Below are 16785 nucleotides of genomic sequence, written 5' to 3'. Positions count from 1 at the left end.
TTCAGGGCTGTTGAATCTTAAGTTTTGACTTTGTTTATTATTATTGACTGTGAAATTTTTTATTCCCTATGTGATAAAGAATATGTAGCTGTTTTCAGGAAGCCTGTGGAAGGAGGATGGTAGCACAGCTGAGCTTCAATGACTAAATGAAAAATCTGTGCCAAAAAAATGCAGTCTGGTCTGTTTAAATCTGCTGCCAAAATGGACCTGTTTTCTAATCACACTCTGGTTTTATGTGTGTGAGTTTGGGTTTTTTTTTTAAATTGTAATAATAGTTGTTACAATTTTTCCAGATCCAGATCTTTGAAGATGGAGCTGATACAACATCCCCAGAAACACCAGAATCTGCTGCCTTGAAAGTCCCCAAAAGAGGTACGGCTGGTCTGTTTTGTCCAGAAACCTCGTCTCTCCCTTGGTCTGGACCAGACGAGGTTCCACTGCCCCATAGGCATCGGGGTGTGCATACTGGGGAGGTGGGCACCAGCTGCTGAGGGGTGATAGCATGTATGCCAGGGCTATGCCCCTGGTTCAGGTGCAAGCTCACCCTCCCAGCTCACCCCCTCTCTGCACAGTCCTGTGTAGTCTGGGGATCACAAAGGGAAGCACCAGGCAGTTCTGTCCTTACTGTGACAGCCTGTCTGGTGGGAAAGCAGGTAGGAAATCCTTCTGGGAGGGGTGGACACATGGAAGGAAGGCTTGAGCCGCTCTGACGCTGTGAGATTGCAGCATACAGGTTCCTAGACCCTCAAGGCTGTGCCTCATTCCCACTTCTTTGGCAGCGAATGCTTTCCACTCGCTGGTCAGCCTTCCTTCTGCTTTTCTCATTGCCAGACAGCTCTGCAGTAGCTCACTTTGGCGCTTTGACAGGCTTGCTTCCCTCTGAGGTCTGTTTTTGTTGAGTAATTATTTAGTGGTACGCTTTGGGATCCTAGGAGCTTGTGGAAAAAGTTCAGATAGCTTCCTGTCCTGGACGGTCTGTTGGCTGTGTGTGCCAAGCTGGTGATTTCTTGTGAAGCGCTTGATGAACTCACGCTTAGCAGTTCAGAAAGGGATTGGGGTTTTTTTTGTTGTTTTTTCCCCTCTCCCGGCCAGTAGAAACTAAAATTTCCCTTTACTAGCCAAAATGAAATCTACCCTTCAGCTACATAAAATGTGCCCGAAGGCATTGGAAGGGGGTGATGATTAGCCCCAGAAGTGGGGTGTTCCCATGAGACATTAATTTTTGTCCATCCCATGAGTGGAATGGAAATTTGAATTGGAATTCATGTCTCTTGGCGTTATGCCTGCACCTTCTCCTGCGGGGAGGTCCAGGCTCCAGCAGCTCCCTGCCTCTGTGGAGAGCTTGGGTTTGGTACAGCCCAGCAGCTGTAATTCGTCCCTGCTTTGGATCTTAAAATTAGCATGTGCAGCTGGACAGAGGAACATTTAAAATGAGCCAGTTTTAATTTAGGGGTGGAGAGTTAATGCAAAAGAAAGAAAAGGAGACTTTTCTGCTTGGTATACTAGCCCGAGTGGTTTTTTTTCCAGAGTGCAAGAAAGGCCAACTTTCATGTGCAACTCCAGCCTGTTCTTTGTATGTACTTGATATTAATAGTCAATGAAAATACTCCTTCATGTTTGTACGATCTTTTCGCTCTTTCTCAGTTCAGACTTTCCAGCTGAAAATTTCGTTCTCCTTGTTACAATTCTGTACTCCTTTAGCATAAGGAGCTTGTGTGGAGCTGCGCAAGCACTTTTTCTCTGATGCTGCTGTGGGTCTGAGCTTTCTGACCGTGACAGTGGACATCGCCCCTTTGAGTGCTGAACCTGTGCAAAAGCCATGAGCCTCCCAGCACTGGGAGTCTGCTGTCGTTTTTCTCTGGATCCCTCAGTCATTAGGAGCTAGGGAGAAAAGGCAAGTGCTCGTTAGACCCTCCCTTAACATCCTGAGAGTTCAATAGCAGCTGATGCTTCTTTGGGCAGGCAGACAGGGATGTAGAGGATTGAAATACATGAACCACACGGAGACAGGGTAACCTTGGAAAAAGCAACAAACCAAACCTCCAGGTTTAGCGCGGCTCTTCAGCAAATGTCACTGCTTTTTAATTTCACTACATCTGTGTGTCTATGTGTCCCCCCCATCTTGTTATCTGAAAGTCTTTCCAAGGCTCTAATCTCTGGTGTCTACTGCAGAGCTGTCTCTGGTTCTTCTAAAACCTTTATCTGGGCTGACCAGCTGTGACTGTGGCATCTGGATGTGTATGGCTGCTTACTCACAGCACACCGCTGGGATATTTTCAGCACTGTCTCTCCTTGCTTGGCACATGCTGAGGTTTGTTGTCACTGCCCAGCAGTGTTCACTGAACTTCTGCAGTGATGCTCTGGCCCCTGTTCCCCAGCTGCTGATTCTTCCGCTCAAATAGAGAAGTGAATAAAGCACAGGCGATTCAGGTACCCCTCCTGGGGTGCAGCATCATCACTGCTTCCTCTGCCTCGTGCTGCCCAGTTCCCGTTGCAGGACAGGAGCACACAAACACCATGCACGAGGGGAAACGGGGGGCGTTCAGCTCAGGTTCGGGGATTGCAGGATGGGTGTCACCAGTTTTTTCCACTGCTGCAGGCAGCAGCGCAGCTGGCCTTGAGTACCATGAAGTGATATTTGTGTCGTGGGAGGGGGCACTGCCTGCAGGGCGGGATGCACACACAAGTTCCAGTCAGTTGTTGGTTGAAGTGCTGAGCGAAGGCACTGTGCCAGAGCAGCACTGCCAGGTCAGGATGGGCAGCAGGAGCACGTCCCGGGGAGCTGGTCCCCTTGGGGTCCCAAGGCGGGAGGAGAGGGAGCCCAGGCATACAGGTTGGGTGTTGGCTGCGATGATGCTCCTTGGTAGGGATGCAGGCGCTGGGATGTGGCTGCTTGCCAGGAGTTTCCATGGAAACGGCAGCTCTGGCTGCTGCAGTCTGACTGCGGTGGGTAATGCAGAGATTGCTCTTCCCATAGATCCCGTGCCTTCCTCTCCCAGGCTAGCAGAGGTGTGAGATACACAGTAGAGGTGGCTCCTTTTTTTTATTTATGAGACACTTCTGCAGCGTTTACTGTTGGGGTGATCAGTGCCACAGCTGGAAATACTAAACCCTGGTGGAACTGCAACTGGGAGAGGAGCGGGGCAAGCAGCCCCCAGGGGCTGTGAGCTGCTCGTAGACCATCCAGAAATGGAGCAAAGGGTGTAATTTAACCAAACCTGCAGTGGCTACGTGCATCTCTGATGCACGTAAGCCAAGATCATGCAGTCTGATTCCTCCACAGTCACATGTGTGGTGCTTGCTGTGCTGTCCAGCTGTGCACACCGATAATTCAGAGACAAGGGAGGAATCCTGGATTTGGGGAGGGCAGGCTTGTTGGAGCACTGGGGTTTAGGCTGGTGCTGACACCCAGCATCCTCCCACGATGGCCAGGCTCCATCATGGTGTGCTCCATCAGCCCTGTCGGGATGATGACGATGTGGGAGCAATTCTGAACAGCCGGCACACCATGGATTTAGAACCCTGGGGCTGAATTTTCAGCCAATGTTCCTGCTGGCTGCTGGTGCTGCAGCAGGTTTGCTTTCTGAGAAGTGGGGAGGACTGCTCTGCTGAGCTCGAGACCTGCCAGGGCTGTGGGTTTGGAGCTGTGGATGCCCCGCTTGCGGAGGGGACACAGGTGGTTTCCTGGGCTGAGGTGGAGAGCAGAGCTGCAGCCGCTTGGTTTGGGAGTGTTTCTGAGTGGTCTTTTGTACATCTGTCTCGTGTGTGTTCAGATTCCTGACCACATATGGGCAGGGTTTGAAACCTTTTATTATGCTGTGTGAAGTAAATGGTCTTGGACCCATATTTCTGTCAATACTCAATCAGATTCTCATTTGGAATCCAGCCGATTAGATGTGGTCATATGGACTGCGCATGCATTTCCGATAGTGTGCTCTGAAGGTGACTCAGGGTTCTCTGAATCACAGTAATTTAACACAAGGAAAGCAGCGTAGCCTGACCTAGTTCTGATGTGTGTGTCTGAATGTTTGGCTTTCTCCAACTGTGCCAGCGGGTCTAATAAGAGAGTCCCTGTTCCTCCAAAGCCATGCCCCATTGTACCACCGTCTCCTGGTTTATCCTGGTCTCTGCTTTGCTCCCACTTCCCTCAGAATGTGCATAAATGGTCCTTTCACTACGCCTCGATGTTTGCTGAACTGCAGAGACTCTTAGTATATGGGTCAGACCAGAGGCATCCTTTGGGCCAAAGCTCATGGTTCTGTTTCTGTTTTCTCTTTACAGATTCCCTGGATGCTGCCAAAGCCAGCAAACTGGTGAGTGCTGAGCCCATGACTGCAGGCTGCCGAAATAAACTCTGCAGAGTGTGATTAGTGGAAGAGTCAGACTTGCACATGCCACTCTTACTGACTTCTCATTAACTTTTATCGCCTCTCTAAAAGCTCCATTTTTCAACCCTGCGGGAGGAGCACATGGAGACATGCACATACACAAAACACAGAGAAAGGACAGAGTTTCGCCAGCCTGTCTCTTAGTTAGCCCTTTTCAGTTCAGTGCTCTATAATAAAATGCCCCTAGTAGAGTAATTTCTTCTGAAACCCATGGGAAACAAGGCCGTATGAAAAGTAATTTTCAACTAATGACCAGAAATCAGTAAGTTACTGAGAAATAAAACCCCAGCACAATTTCCTGTATTACACGTTTTTATCTAAGTTCAATCAATATTGCAGCATTCACGCCCTGCATGCCTCTTGGCAGTGTTCCTTTACATAACCACCCTTACATCCTGCAGGAAAAGCATACTCCTTGGGATATTTGAAATTAGCTTTCTCTGGCTTACACGTTTGACTTACAAAGAAAAAGTGTGTACTTCTGAGTATCTTTATCCAGGAACCTCAGTGGCCCTTGAGGCATAAATGGGTACGTGTTGTATCCAGACGTGATGGGTGTTTCCTAAGGAACAGAAAATTGGAGCAGGTACCTATCTTCAGATACTTTTGACACCCAGACAAGCACAATTAAATAGATGCTTAAGGTTAAAACCACAAAAATGGCCATGCGTGTGCATGGGTACTGAGGAATCTGTGGTGGTGCAGGGCGACACAGTGAGTTTGGTTTGTGTGTGCTTCGGGATGGAAGCTGGATGCTTCTTAGCGGCAGGCTGGTTCATCTTTGCACGTAGGCAGCCGTGAAAAAGTAAATAGCTTATCTGGAGATAAGGGGCTTCTCCACACTGGCCTCTTGTGCGCGACACCTGCAGTTCTGTGTTAGGGCAGCTTGTGAGCCCAGTCTCACACACTGAAGTTTCAAATGATTACCAGGAGTGGGAAGACTTTTCCCCACCTTGATGCAGAGCCATGGGCTGGGTCCTGGTTGGGATCTGGCCACAGCTGGAAACAGGTGATGGACCAGCACTTTGAGGTGCTCCAAGGGTTAATTGGGCTCAAATGTCCAGGAAGTTGTGCCTTGTCAAGCTCACTGCCGGAGTAGAGGGGGGAGAAGAAGCCCCCCACCTCATATTAAAGGGATTTGGAGGATTTTGCAGTAATTGCCTTTTTCTGCTGTGTGGGGCATGACTTACCTACCGGCATGTCTTGCCTGATCGGCGTTCTCTGTCGCAGGGCCTCTAGCACTGGTGGCATCTTTTCCCCTTGTGTTCTCTGCCTGTGATGCATAATGTCTAGTCTCCGGGTTTCATTATGCACTGGAGTTAGTATGCAAGTTGCTAGGTGAAACTGAACAGCGTGCCTTGCAAAGGAGGTCAGACCAGACTACCCTTCCTCAAAACAAAGGCTGTGAAAGGGAATCATGAAGCGTTGGAAGAAAAAATTTGTACTGAAAGACAAATATAATATTTATGAAGTGAAAAAAATCTTAGTGTTCATGAAATCAGGATGCCAAAACGTAATTGTTCTTTTAAATGTAGTTTAAATGTAGTAGTAGTAACAAAATGTAGTTGTTCTTTTAAATTCTGTATGCTGCTCACATTCTCAGAAGGCTGAAGGAAAGGAGATGGTCTAAAATGGTTTGCACACAGAAGGTTTGAGAAACCCCAGATTAAATACCTAACAGTACCTTCTGTCTGCCGGCATCACAATTTTTTTTTTTTTTTTTCTGCGTAAGAGGTTGGGAATTTGGTGCTGGCCACTGTTGGAAGCGAAACATGTTGGTGGATGGAGCTCCGAGCTGTTCTGGGCTGGAAGTGCTACTGCCTGCTGTGTTTTGGGGTGTTTGGGCAGGTTTGTCGTTACAGAAAACACTAGGAATCAAAATTGCTCTCCTGCCACCTTTCAGATACTGTCTGTGGAGTGACTAGCTCCCAAAGGTAACCTTCGTGATGCACTGTGATGGGCATACGCAGATTTGTCTTCTGCCTTGCGCATTAGAAGCAGGCGAATTCGGGCAGTGCTGTTTGCCGCCTTGATTACACAGCTCCTCCTGCCAGCTGCTGCAGCTTGCTATGCAGAAATGTGGAAATGAAGTGCTGGAAAAGCACTTTGAGCACTTGCCCAGTATTTCAACCCAAGAGGTGTTGTGGCTCTGTTGAGCAGGCAGCTCGCAGGCTGGCTGTCAGGTGTTAGATGCGCGGCGTGGGCTGGGGTCAGTCCTGCAGTCCTCTGCATGCTGCCACCACCAAGCATCCCAGTTTCCTGCACGCAGGTCTGATCAAACACTGAAGAGTCTGGCTTCAAGCCACCCTGGCAGCAGCTGCAGGAGGGAACAAAAGCAGCTGCTGTCCCTTGAGGAGGCACTGCTGGTGCTTCTGAGAGGCAGAGTGCCTGCTCCTTCCAGAGAGGCTGCAGTGACAGCAGGCAAATGAACACCCGGGATAGAACTTTACCTTGTGCAAAGCCTGAGCTCTAGGGCAAGCATTCTCCAGCATCACTTCTGTCTAGACTTATTAAAGGGTGCTGAGGTTGTTTGCTGAAGGTGATGCTGAAGTGCTTTGCAGTCTGGGCAGGTTAGCATGAGGTACCCCTGTCCCATGGGGTGAGCCTTGCCATATGCAGACTGGTGTTAGCGGAGGCCTGAGCAGTCAGGAGCGGAGAACCTCATGGCAATGTGGCAGCAGCCTGTCCCTCCCCAAGGAGCGTCATCTCCTGCCCCTCGGAAACCAGCCCAGGTCCTCAGACCCCACGGGGGCTGCAGGGGAGTGCTGCAGTTGGCTGTGGTCCTCGATCCTTTTTTGCCTAATCCATGTGTGTGTTGGCTTGACTACATGAGGACCGCGGTCACAGTTTGTCTAGGAAGCACTGCTATCTCTGAGAGTAAAATCTCTGCAGTGCAGTGTTTTGGGTGTTTCCATGCTGAATGCATACTTAACCTGCTGCAAAGCTATGTTTTCTGTGTACTGCGTCATGTTCTCCGAAACTAGAAGATCAACCAAACCCACCCAATTTCCCTGCACACAGGACTCCGAGGCCAGCTCTGCAGCGGCAGCCCCCTGTGAGGAGCATGGCTTTCTGGAGGCTGCTGCGGTTCTGGTGCAGATCCACAAGAATGGAGCGCCTCTCCTTTTGCTGGCCCTTCCCCAGCTGCTCTTGGCTCATGTATTGTTTGCTCCGATTCCACACCTCGCTCATGAGGGCAGTGTGCTGAGCTGGGGGCCTTTGTGGCGTGACTGGTGGTTCTGTGTTTGCATCTTTGAGAAAGGTATCTGAGAAAAACAAGGAAAGTCAGACGGGCTCCTTGGGGATGCTTTGCCCTGCGCAGCCAGGGAATCCCGTGGATTACAAAAATGACAAAGGATTTGCAGGAAGGTGTAGAGGTGCCACCAGCTTGGCCTGGGTTCTCCTGCTCTGCTAGCATTGCCCCATAGCCCACCTACACTAGAACAAATTGCTGCCCAAAGCACCAGGGATTCCAGGTTTCAGTCAGCTGAGCACATTGGTTAATTTTTCTTTGCCAGTGCCGATGGCTACCGTAAATTAATTTCTTTTCCTTTGAATATGTCCTGGCAGCTCAAAAGATTCTGTGCTGGAGGAGTGGAAGGTGGATCAGTGACACTGGAGCAAAGCTAGTAAATCAGTGGGTTGAAACCAAGCCCTGTTGTCTGCTTTCCTCTGTTAAGCCTTCTTATATTTATTTAAATTCACCTGAATGTATTTTTCTTTCTGATGGTACATGTTTTTGCAGCACAATGACTTTTTAAGAAACGTTCTCTTCCATGAATAGCTAGCTCTGAAACTTGTGATGTCTGAAGAGAAAGCAGATCACTTCTCATCACCGCCGTTGATATGATGTGAGCTCTAACTTTGTACCCTTTTATTCCCTCTTCATGCAGCGTGGAGTGAAACCTAAAAAGGTGGTGCTTTTTTTGACAATTAATCTGGTGTTGCCGAGTCTCCTGGCCGCATGAAAGGCCCTCCAGTGCATCCCAGTTCATTGTCACCCATTGCTGCTGTGCCTCCATCGTACCGTTGCATGTTTGCTCATTGCATGTGCTCCCCTTTGCCGGTCCCCAGCTTGCTCGGAGAGCGAGAGGTAAACGCAGCAAAAGCCATTGCTGCTGAGCCAGACCACAGCACAGTGGGGTTTGCATTGCAGTGTCGCTGTGGGAGGGAGGCACTGAGGCTGGCAGCCCAGCTTTATGGTAAGGTTTTCTGCTGTTCCAGTTAACCACAGTCGGGTTTTTGAGTTACTGGGTGCCGGTTGCTGTGATAACCCACGGGCTGTGCCCAGCGTCGCTCCCGATAATCTGCATAGAGCTTTACATCGACTGACCGTCAGTTTCTGACACCAAGGAGCCAAGCCATGTATTGCAGCTTCCACCTGAAGGAGTGACTGGTGTGCCTCAACTCAGCTTTTGCCGCCTTCTGCCTTCTCTTGCCTGTAACTAACAGTTTAATATAGTGTATATTCCCCAAGCTGTGGGCATTGGAAGCACCAGCTACATGCTGAGTGCTTTACATGCTGTAGGAATCATAAGCAGCGCTCCCTCATGCTTAGGGTCTGATGTGGAAACATGGAAAACTCTAGATTTGTTTCAGTAACCAGGTGTGTTATCACAGGGCCATTACGTGGCCTGTTACTGGCCAATGTACAGCAGTTTTCTACACAATACAAGGTAATGCTACGGAATGTATTTTCTCACGAGCAGTGTTAATCTGTAGCTCATCAGTGGTCAAACCAGGAGCCACTGCAGTGAAAGAACAAACCCCAGGAGTCTGGAAAAAGATACCATGCTGCTGAGAGATACACTTTGGTGACTTGGAGGCGAGATACTGTTCTGCTTTTATAGGATACTTGCCCTCTCCTTGGGCAACAGCTTCCTATGCTCCTACCAAATTAAGAACACCCCACAACCAGCTTGCTTGTAACACTTATCAAAGCCAAAAATCTTTTGTATTGCTTATTACAAAAATGAAGTAAAACTACAAAGCTCTTGGCAAAGAATCACCATTTCCTGTAGGCTATTTGGGGAATACTTTTTTTTGCCATGGCTATCTTGCCAAGAGAAAAGCAAATCTGGCCACTTGAGACTTGGAATGGGCACAGTATGAGCACTAGAGAGAAAGTGATACAGTACCTGCTGAGTTCTCGGCGTGCGCAATGCATTTCCTGGTATCTTTGATGCATCCTTTCTTTCCAGCCACTTTCATTTTGATTTTTGGGTGGAGATGTGATCCAGACAGCAGCATTTGTCCATGGAAAGTCCACAGGCGAGGAGCAATGCAGAAGCATAAGGAAGAGCTGCCAAAACACTGCAGAGGGGTGGCTGGGAACACCTACTTCAGGGTGCCCCCTCTCTCCTGTCCCCCTCTGTCAGCCTCTGGTCCAAGGTCTCTGCATGTCTCTGGGGCTTTACAGGTGTGTGTGCATCTGCGCCATGTCCTGGTCCTGCGAGCTCTTGTTGCCCGTTTCGCATCCAGTTCTGACTTGCACCCAGCTGTTCGTTGTGGCTCTGCTGTGCTCATAGGGAGAACTTCTCATTTTGAATGTTGTGTTTCTTTACTTTCCTGTCGCCGTTCCCCATGGTTTCCAGGCAGTTAGGTTGATTGCAGGCTACTGTACGTACGCTGCCATCTGCTCAGAGCTTTAGCTGTGTATTGCTTTTAAGAGAAGTGGTTGTATGAGAGTAGCTGTTCAGAGAATCCTTCCTGACTAGCGATGCATGGAGACAGGCTTAGACAGGTACATCACAACTCTTCTCGGAGGGACAGGCCAGTGCCACGTTTTTGCTGATGCCACCTCATAATTTAAATTTTTTGGCCTTTAATAAATCTGTCAGCCCTCCACCCCCCTCCTTTACAGCTCTTGACCTTGCACAAGCGTGTGAAAATTGCAGTCCAGTTGGTACAATGACAAAGTAACTAACATAATTAGCAGATAAATCCTTAGTTGTGAGATTAGGGTAGCTCTTTGCATGTTAAATATAGACTTTAATCATATTAAAAGCTGCTGCTTGCTGCTTTTTGTGCCAGATGGTCCTTATCCTCCCAGCTATTGTCCCTCTCTGTTTGCCTTGGTTTTGCAACCATTTTTGGGCTCATCTGGAGCAGGACCTCTTGCTGTTGAGGTCGTAGCTGTTCTGGCCTTTGCTGTTGGTTGTATGGCCCATTGCTGGGGAGGGAGCCCCACGGGGCTCCAGGGCATGACTGGCAGCTGCTGGATCATCCCTGGGGCCGCACGAAGCTGGAGGTGCTTCCCGTTAGCTGTGATGCAGCGGAGCAGTGTGGGGTGTTGGGGGTGTCGTTCTGCACGCAGGCATCTGCCTCGTGCACCTGGCTGGGGCTCGGTGGCAGCCGGCGGCTGGTCAGGAGCTGGTGGGCCAGGCCTGGCACAAGGGGAGGTGCTGGCCTGTCTCGGAAGGGTTTGCTGGTGTGCTGCATGGGGTGGGAAGAATACCAAATGTCTGCTTAAAAAGCAGTGAGACGGTGTTCCTCTGCTAATTTTGGGAGTGAAATGGGCTGTGAGCTCCTTTACCACCTCTGTGCCACCAGGGTTGACGTTTCACTGCCTGTACGATGGTCGAGCTGTGCAGAGCTCCAGCTGGAAGGGACATGCCCCATGGCCGTCTCTGCAGCTCCCTGGTGAGGCAGGCTCATCTGCAGTGGTTCCTGCTTGTGGTTGGAGACCCCCAGAGATGCTGAGCGCGGGGAGCCCCAGGGCAGCGAAGCAGGGGAGCAGGTTCCCAACTGGAGGCAGGTGGGAGAAGGGTGGTCCCACAGGGCTTGTGGGTTGTGTTTGCAGCAAGCTCAGAGCTGAGTGGCAGTGAGCCCTTCTCCGGAGCGGGAATCATAGAGTCGTTTAGGCAGGGAAGGACCTTTAAAATCGTTGAGTCCGACTGTAAACCCAGCACTGACAAGTCTGTTGTGTCCCTGAGTGCCACATCTATGTGTAACATGCGTCCAACGCTGTCCCCATATGCCTGAGCTGTGTGACCATGATGATAATTCCCTTGTCTAAGGACGCTGTCTCTCACCACAGGTCACCTGTCCTGTAACAGCGTTACAGTTTGATGCCTGGGGTTCCCCTCCCCCGCCCCCAATGGATTAGCTTTGTCCAGCTTCAGTAACATTCCTGTGCCTTTCATCATCCCAGCTGGCATTCCATGTGCTGGAGCTGGGTCTCAAGCGTGTTGTTTTGAGCCCCATAACGAGTGTGGCTTCATCTCCCTTCTGCTGGGCGCTTGATCTGGCTCTGATTCTCCCTTGTCCCCTTGGCTGTTGTGCCCGGCCGTCAGCCGGGTTCGGCGGCGGTGCCTCCATGCAGGGAGCAGATGGCGACGAGGGCACGGGGCAGTCTGGTTCCAGATGGTTTCTTTTTAAAGAAGAGGGGCCAACCCAAGCCCTATTAATCCTTTAAAGGAAAGAGTAATCCGATTATCTCATAAAACGTGCCTCGCATCTGAACTGCCGAAAACACGTCCTAGGAAGAAGGGGTCTGCGTGGACCCGTGCCTGACCTTTCACGTGGCTGGCGGCCCCCTCGGCGGGCTGCCGGGCTGCCGCAGCGCTCCGGGCCTCGGAGGGACGCTGGCCGGAGCTGGCGGCCGGGTCCCTGCCGCCGAAGGGTGCTGGTTTTGCTGTGACTCGAGGGAAGGGCCAGCCGAGGTAGGGAGCTGGGAGCTGAGCAGCATCTGGCGCCGCAAGCTGGTGGTACCGTGTAAATGAGCCGGCGTTAACCCTGGCAGCATCGCGGGCTGCTCCTGCTCCGCACCCAGATAAGGTTCAGCAATCTCCTTATCAGTGTTGGTGCTGAAAGCTCCTTGTTATTTCGCATGGCTTTAAGATAAATAACTTCTCTTGCATACCGCTGAGCGTCTTTAAAGGGCAGCTCTGAAGCACCCGATGCCTGCTTTTTCTGTTGTTAAATTGCATTTTCTCTGCTGCTCCTGCTTAAGAGGGTAGCTCCGGGAGGTGCGTGGCCAGCCCCATGTCGCTGTTTGTCGAATCCTGGATGTGGAAAGAATTCATATATTCTAGATGTAGAAAACAGAGATGTGCATTAGCAGAGGAGCTGGTTCATTAGGGCAGCTACTGCCCTGGCCCCCCCCTTACTGTAATATCCTTAATTCTCTTAACTAAATGTTAAATCTCTTGTGAGCTTTCATGTGACTCCTTCAGCAATATATATGGCACTTTGTTCACTAAGGGGCTTACAGATGCGAATCAAAGTTGCTTTTGTCTGAGAATACTTAATACATATGTGAGCCTCTTGCCTGACGAGTTCGGGTAACAGTAGAAATTGCACGTTTGAGGGGAAGCCTCCATCCCCTGGGCCGACCCGGAGCTGGGAGCTGGGGAGAGTTTCTACTGGTGCTTTTGAATGCCTTCAGATAACTTAAAAGCCCTCTCTGTATAAATTGGCTCTTGATCCAGAACAGGCTTTACCATGATATACTCACGCTCATGAAACACAGTGGGTTTTCATTAACGTAGGCTATTAGAGCTTTTTAAAACACCGCTTGGAAACGCTTTTCCTGCTGACACCATTTGCCTGTCTGCAGCCAGTGGAGGAGGGGATGCTGGTGGGATCCTGACCCCAGCTCTTGAAGGTGTCCAGATTTGTTTGCTACCTTGTACTGTCCATAAGGGCTCTGCGTAGGACCTGTAGGAACCAAAAGGCAGTTAGGTTTGGATACTAGATGTGTTTGCTGAGAATTGTTTCTGCGGATGCGGTACCAGCCTCTATGACAATGCCATCCTTTGTGGACTGAAGGGCTGACTCTGCTGACCTCAAATAAGTTCTTTCTCTGCTAGCTCTGAAGAATCATCGTCAAAGCTGAGGAGGAAGGAGCTAGCTGGTGATGGGGCCAGTGAGCTGCCTGGTACTAACAGGCTGATTTGTTAGTGGGAAGGTGTGACCCACCTCGGCAGAGCAGCCAGCCTGAGCGTGGATGTGGTCAGAAGGCTGGTGCAGATCCCCAGAGCGAACTCTGAGCATCCCTGAGGAGCAGAACCAGACCTGATGGTGAGCAGATCCTTGCACCAGCCCGTCACGGCAGCAGGTGTCTTGCAGAACTATTTGCCAGGTTCGGGTGTGATCACCAACAACAGGTTTGGGAACGGAGCTGAGAGCGAAAACCCAAGTGCGAGGTAGAGAGGGTGACCACGGCCAGCGTGTGAGCGGAGAGCTTGAGACTGATGGTCTCTGCCTTGGTGCCCCAAACTGGCGTCTGTGACTTCCCTGGACACTCAAGGTTTCATTTTAGGAAAAACTACTTGGCATGGGGAGTTGGGAAGCACCGCTGGGACTGAGATCAGTCTGTGCTTGGTAACGAAGTGCGTGCTCAGGCGTGGTGTGAGTGGGTGGCTGCCCCTGGTGAGCCACCTCTGCCCTTGCACACCTCATGCCTTTTGCCAGCTCAGTGCTTCATGGTGTATTTGTTGAGTTGTCTCATGCGGGCTGTGGTTGAAGTCCTGTAACACCGAGCTCTGATTTCTGAGGACACGAATCCAGTTGGGCTCTGGCTTCAGTTTGTATTTGCTGGTGTGGAAGTCGTGGCAGTGTGTGTCTGTGTTGGCTCTGCCAGGAGGCAGGTGGTAAGTGGCAGAGCCCATGTTGCCTTATGCTGCAGGGTGCCTCCAGCGCACTGTGTGTGTGCGGGAAGCATAACATGTCTTTAAATTCCCCTGGGAAAGCCTCAGCAAGCCTGCACCAGCAGTCTCCTTTGGGATCATGCGGTGCCGTTTGCCTTCAAACAACAGAAAATGGTTAACTGCTTGAAAAGGAGTGATTTTAATCTAGGCTTATGTGAAGGATGGTACCATAAAAACTAGGCTAACTTGGTACATATAGCTATCTGGATAAATTCTGTTCTTATTTAACTTTGCAAATGGGAGCAGTGTCTGTTTGCCTGTCAGGGTGCATAATATCCCCACCACGTTTAGCGCCTTGTCTTAGTAGGGTCTGTAGTAATAGGACAAGGGGCAATGGTTTTAAACTAATAGAGGATAGATTTAGATCAGATATTAGGAAGAAATTCTTCCCTGTGAGGGTAGCGAGGTAGCAGACTGCTGGCACAGGCTGCCCAGAGCAGCTGTGGATGCCCCATCCCTGGCAGTGTCCCAGGCCAGGCTGGACGGGGCTTGGAGCAGCCTGGGCTGGTGGAAGGTGTCCCTGTCCGTGGCAGGGGGGTGGGACTGGATGGGCTTTAAGGTCCCTTCCAACCCTTCTGTGATTCTATGGTTGCCTGGATGTTTGCACCAGGCTGTGGCTCCCTGGAGCTGGGCAACTCCCCACCACTGGAGGGTTCCCACCTTGGGACATGGCTGGCAGGGTCCTGGGTGGAGGGTTCCCTGCTGGCTCTGGGGCTCGGCACTGCCTTTGGCACAGCCTGTGCCTCTTTCTTCCTGGCTTTTGGTTACCTGTTGTTTGACACAAGCAGAAGCATGTGGCTCCCATCCCCGTGCGGGCACAGGGCAGGTCTGAGCTGCCTGTTCTGTACCTGCAGCGCCGGTGTGGAGTGCTGCGGCATCCGGACTCCTCAAACCCCTTCTCTTGGTTAACTCCTGAAATCCGCTGGTTTGTCCCAGCACTTCAGCTCTTGAGAGTTTGCCTAAGCATTTCCTTTTGGCTCTTGGTCTGAATATTTAGCTATCTCTCAGCTCATTAGAACATTATCTAGCTTGTTTTAATAAATTGCTGTGGGGACAGAGGCATTTTCTTGAGGCTGATTGTTTTTTTCAGCCCATCATGCATAGGAAGTACCAGAGGTCAGTGTTACCACAGCTGGAAGCGACTCCGTGCTGGAGGGGCCAGTCTGTCCTCACTGTTTATCTTCTGTAGCCATTTAATTTTTTTTAATTTGGGTTTTTTTTCTTGCTGTTTAGGAATTGTCAAAGGTTGAGGCAGCCCCATATGTTGCCAGAAGCACCTTTGTGAAAACTTAAACCTACGATACATCTGGAATACAGCTGTCAGGTGCTTTTCGCTCCCTAACACATTTTGCAGTTTTCCCATTTTTGCTGTGCACTTAAAACAGTGGAAGGTACATTTGTCCCTGCTCTGGGAAAGAGAACATGCGTCTCTTCTCAGGGTTGCTGTTGCTCTCTCCTGGTTCCCCAGGAGAGCTTCATGCTGGACATAGTGGTGGTTGGGTCAGAGGCCTTGACACGGATGGGTTTCCTGTTACCAGGATCTAGGGAGCATGCTAGGCAGGCTTTTTGACAACCGTCTTCTGCAGCCAAAGGTGTCAGGAGGTTGCTGACCTGACCGGTGCCAAGAGATCCTGCGTACCACCACCATAGCCCAGCCCCTAACCTGTGAGCCTCTCCTTGGAAGAGGAGGTGCTGCCTCGAGGGGGAATGCCAAGAAGGATGCTTCCAGTCTTGCCAGACACCCACAAATTCTTGACGCTGTTTGAAAAGAGACAGTCTTAACTCCTTGGAGGCTGCTGAAAGCCCGCCTATGCTCTGGGAAGACAAACTGATGGGGAGGCAGAAGTAATCGCGCAAGAGCCAAAGTTTATGTGTCCCCACTGAGCACTGCTGAAGTCCTGCCTCTTTCACCAGCGTGTCGGGCAAGGAGTGTGGTGGATGCTCTGGCAGCCTTCTGGAAGCTGGGTGGCCACATCCAAACTGCATGAGAGGGAGGACAGCAGCCTTTGTCCTGAACAGAGGAGTCACTGCGGGTACAGCACACCATGTGTGTTACAGAGGATCTTGACTGCAAAATGTGGGCGGGTTGGGTCCCGGATCTGGCGTTGGGTCATAGATCGAGAGGGGATGCATCACTGAGGATGCCAGTGATCGATCTTAGCTGCTGGTAGAGGAAATGTTTGAAGTATTAGAATAAAGTGATGTACCTTGCTTCCTACATTGGTTATCTTTCTCCCTCTTTTTGTGGGATATCTGCATTTGCTCCATGACTTAATCCAGTGGCACAATCTTTTATCCCATGGGAAAATCTCACAAGCTGCACCCTTGTTCTGTGTTTGTCACCCAACCATGTGCTGTTTGAGCTGCTGGTTAAATGATGATTAATGCTCTGGAAAAACTTCACTGGTTAAAACCAAACCAAACCAAAAACCAGGACCTGGAGAGTCTTAGAAGGACTGAAGACCCAGGCTGACTGACCGCCAGCTCTGCAGCAGGAGTCGCTGGTTATCACTGCTGTGGAGATGGAGCGGGCCCCCACCAGCATCGGTGTTTCTGTGCCGCATTTGCTGAATCCTTGCACTGTTCATGTGCCGCCTGGGCCCTGGGCAGCATTTCCCCGTGGTGGCAGTGGACAGAACCAGACTGCATCTGACTCCGGGCACAAATGCCGTCCTGGATGATGTTTCAGCACTGGGAGTTCTCATCCTTTCTTTCAATCCAGCAAGACACCAGCTTTTTCCCCC

At 50.5% G+C, this 16785-nt stretch overlaps 1 protein-coding gene and 1 long non-coding RNA gene across 10 annotated transcripts in view; one reads left to right on the top strand and one right to left on the bottom strand.

Annotated features, from left to right (window-relative positions):
• The window catches only part of LOC119148588, a 29526-nt gene extending 17074 nt beyond the window's left edge, over positions 1-12452 (bottom strand). Inside the window, exon 1 of the long non-coding RNA XR_005104427.1 lies at positions 9527-12452. This is a non-coding gene — a long non-coding RNA (uncharacterized LOC119148588). The remainder of the gene's footprint in view (positions 1-9526) is intronic.
• DCTN1 (dynactin subunit 1) overlaps positions 1-16785 on the top strand; it is an 84482-nt gene that overhangs the window by 30280 nt on the left and 37417 nt on the right. For 6 of the 9 annotated variants that reach the window (XM_037388914.1, XM_037388864.1, XM_037388856.1 and 3 more), the window contains 3 exons: positions 294-372; positions 4282-4313; positions 8282-8302. In XM_037388914.1, the coding sequence (XP_037244811.1) occupies positions 294-372; positions 4282-4313; positions 8282-8302 (132 nt within the window). The remainder of the gene's footprint in view (positions 1-293; positions 373-4281; positions 4314-8281; positions 8303-16785) is intronic. The other 3 variants (XM_037388894.1, XM_037388883.1, XM_037388874.1) reach the window with 1 other exon arrangement.

Source organism: Falco rusticolus, chromosome 1 (genome assembly GCF_015220075.1).
Source record: "Falco rusticolus isolate bFalRus1 chromosome 1, bFalRus1.pri, whole genome shotgun sequence".
NCBI lineage: Eukaryota > Metazoa > Chordata > Aves > Falconiformes > Falconidae > Falco > Falco rusticolus.
The sequence above is the reverse complement of the archived record's forward strand: the minus strand, read 5'-3'. Positions and strand labels throughout refer to the sequence as shown.